The sequence below is a fragment of the Limulus polyphemus genome, unplaced genomic scaffold (assembly GCF_000517525.1).
Source record: "Limulus polyphemus unplaced genomic scaffold, Limulus_polyphemus-2.1.2 Scaffold2018, whole genome shotgun sequence".
NCBI classification, from domain to species: domain Eukaryota; kingdom Metazoa; phylum Arthropoda; class Merostomata; order Xiphosura; family Limulidae; genus Limulus; species Limulus polyphemus.
In genome coordinates, this window is record NW_013667628.1 from 123680 (window position 1) to 127482 (window position 3803).

Sequence of the window (3803 nt, forward strand, 5' to 3'; positions counted from 1 at the left end):
GTGGCTCTTCTGAAAGGAGAATCTGGGTGTGTTGTTCTGCCAACTGACAAGATGATGCCAGAAGTAACCAGTCATTCATATAATGGTGTGCACAGGCCAAAAGCATGAAAGTAACAAGAAAAACTAACTCTGCAGAAGACATATGTTGCAGATGCTAGGCCAAAAGACACAGCCCTGAACTGCACAACTTGACCCTTCTGCACAAAACGTAGACAGCGGTGAGATGACTTCGCTATGGGAATGTGGAGATATGCATTGGCAACATCAAACTTGGTCATCCACAAACCTGATGAAAAATGCCAACATATGTTGAGAAAGGACTCTATTGTGAACCTGGTAGGATCTAAGAACTGGTTGAGATGATTAAGCTCGATGATCGGCCGCTAATCTTCCATCTTCTTGGGCACAAAAAATAAATGGGAAAAAATCCCAGAAGAACAGGATCGACTCTCTCTACCACTCTCTTGACTAATTATTCTCTGATAGCCTTTTAACAAAGATCCACACTCTGTGGATCTGTTTGGGGTAGAAATATCACTGGTTTGGAGGATAATGGAGGTGGAGTAGTAAACTGAATGACCAACCCCGACACCAGAACTTGAAGTACCCGTGGATCTGCGGTGAAGGAATTCCAGGTGTCCAGAAAATGTTGTAACCTCGTTTCCACAGACCCCACCTGCATAGGGTAGTTACCGACATCGTTAGCAATGTTCTGCCTGGGTGGAGAAGCCTCAAAAATAAAGACAGAATCTATTCCGAGTACTAGCAGATCAAAGAGCAGAAGCCAGGGGTCAGAACACATGATGAGTAGTTGCACCCTGATGTCCAGAAGGAGTCAAAGAAAGTCTAGAAGCCAATGACAAAAAGGAAGAATGTAAACAGGTGACATCTATTGGTAATTTCAATGTCTCTGCAACACCCGTGAACATAAAAGGATGAAGAAAAGTAGTCTCACATAATTCATGGAAGGCTACAGCAGGTAGACGAAACTCCCTCCAACAATGCATCTCTACCCAATAAATCCCAACAACATACAAACCAAGAAACCAAAGAAAGAGCAGAAGCTGACAATCTTACCAAGGTAGAAGTCAGCAAAAGATCCAATTCGTCTTCAAATTGATTTGGGGAATGCTTATAGGCTTCTGATAAAATTTGGAGGGAAGACAAATATCTCAGAACAGTAGTGAGGGTCAAACAAACAGTGGTTGTAAGGTGAATAGTGGCTACAAGGTCAATAGTGGTTAGTTACAAAATAAAAGTGGTTAGAAAGTCAACAACAATTAGTTACAAGGTTCTATCCTTTACAAAATCAAGTCTTACAAAAAAAAACAACAAAAAACAAGTTATTGAAACAGTTAGTTATACGTACAAATGTTGCCTGAAAATAAACATATATAAATTATAAATTCTACAAAATAAAATTCCCTAGTTTGTTTATTAGTATAAGTAAATTCCACTTACTGCCCACCTCTTGTGATCCTGTACTTTTTCAGCTAGGTATTTATTATAGATTTCTTCAGCTCTCACCAAATATTGGTTGATTTTTCTTCTGACCGCATCTCTTCTTTCCGTGTTCTTGTCGGCTAGAAGATCCAAAGTACAGAAGTTACTAATCAAAACAAGTAATATGTCAAAAAAGAAACATTTTCATGAGACTGTTCATTGTAAAGATTTCATTATGAAGAAAGATACATGAATTTTCAGTTTAATTATGTTTCTACTTACATTACCATAACGTTACTTGCGTAACATAAACCTAAGTATTCCACCTTACACACAGTCAATTGTTTTCCACGTCGTGCAATTGTTGACTCAGTGTAAACTGCATAATTAGGATGGCCAATAGAGAATATTACTTTATTTATCCCAGTTGTACATACACTTGTATACTACAACACAAACCTAAGATTTTAAGTATTTACACTTATTATGTTATTCAACTCCTCCAAAAGTCATGTTGGTCAATCATTTACAAGTGTAAACATTGACTCTGTATGGATCACATAACTAACACAAGTTAACAACTCTCTCTGTCCTAACCTTAGATGCTCCAATGCTAGTTTTAACTACAGATACTTAAAACTTTATATCTAACATTATTCAAAATTGTATGTTAACTTTTCTTAGATTATTTTTCTGCTTTTAAGAACTGGTTACTTTGCTTTGTTCCCTTTATACCCCTTCCTATTCAAGTGTGGTCAATGGGCAGGATTTCTTTAGTAAGACCATCCTCAAAGCTATGGTGAATTGAGACAAGTAGAACTACACCAGATCTATTGGTCTGTTATAATCTAGCTGGAACTTGCCACATACTAAATACACCAGATCTATTGGTCTGTTATAATCTAGCTGGAACTTGCCACATACTAAATACACCAGATCTATTGGTCTGTTGTCATCTAGCTGGAATTGCCACATACTAAATACACCAGATCTATTGGTCTGTTGTCATCTAGCTGGAACTTGCCACATACTAAATATGATGCAAGTTTGTATGTGTTCCTGTAATTCACAGTATAAAATTGAAGTAATGTATTTTAGCTATTTACAGTAACAGCTAAATTAATATATAAAATTTAATTTCTTAAATAGTAATAACTACACTGGTCAAATGTGATAGCTTTACACGTGATGATTATTCTTTGGTGCTTGGTGATATTGCTAAGTAGGCCTAACCTTATCAGGTGTGACTGGGTTAAGGGCTGAAAACACTGCAAGTGTATCCAACTGATGACCTAGGACAGAGTGGTCATATAATATTTTTGTAGTTTTTCTGTTACTTATAACTAAGAACATTTATTATTTGTTGTAATTATTACTGTAGGATTTTGTCAGCTCTTCTGGTAGAAGTTACTACATAATTCAACAGTATGCTTATTGTTTCAATTTTACAGGATATCCACTCTTCAACAGTGTTCATTGTTACATTTAAAGAATCCATTTAAAGAATCCATTCTTTAGAAATATGCTTACTATTACCATCTTACAGGTTATCCACTCTTCAACAGTGTTTATTGTTAGAATGATAAAGAACATCCATTGTTCAACAATGTTTATACACATGTTCTAGCTAATGACAATATCTTTTCAACTGAATCCTTTCAGTACCAGATTAGTCAATGTAATTAATGAAAGAGCCAGAATAATCGTGTACCATTCATCCAGACTCATCACAGTGTAATTGTGTACCATTCATCAAGACTCGTCATAGTGTAATTATGTACCATTCATCAAGACTCGTCACAGTTTAATCGTGTACCATTCATCAAGACTTGTCACAGTGTAATTATGTACCATTCATCAAGACTTGTCACAGTGTAATTATGTACCATTCATCAAGACTCGTCACCGTGTAATTATGTACCATTCATCAAGACTCGTCACCGTGTAATTATGTACCAATCATCAAGACTTGTCACTGTGTAATTATGTACCATTCATCAAGACTCGTCACCATGTAATTAGGTACCATTCATCAAGACTCGTCACCATGTAATTATGTACCATTGATCAAGACTTGTCACCGTGTAATTATGTACCATTCATCAAGACTTGTCACCGTGTAATTATGTACCATTCATCAAGACTCATCACAGTTTAATTGTGTACCATTCATCAAGACTCGTCACCGTGTAATTATGTACCATTCATCAAGACTTGTCACCATGTAATTATGTACCAATCATCAAGACTTGTCACCGTGTAATTATGTACCATTCATCAAGACTTGTCACTGTGTAATTATGTACCATTCATCAAGACTTGTCACTGTGTAATTATGTACCATTCATCAAGACTTGTCA

The 3803-nt window shown here is 36.2% G+C and overlaps 1 protein-coding gene across 2 annotated transcripts in view; it reads right to left on the minus strand.

Annotated features, from left to right (window-relative positions):
* The window catches only part of LOC106465675 (ribosomal protein S6 kinase delta-1-like), a 39831-nt gene that overhangs the window by 17880 nt on the left and 18148 nt on the right, over nt 1-3803 (minus strand). For both annotated transcript variants that reach the window (XM_022393604.1, XM_022393603.1), the window contains exon 7: nt 1462-1583. In XM_022393604.1, the coding sequence (XP_022249312.1) occupies nt 1462-1583 (122 nt within the window). The remainder of the gene's footprint in view (nt 1-1461; nt 1584-3803) is intronic.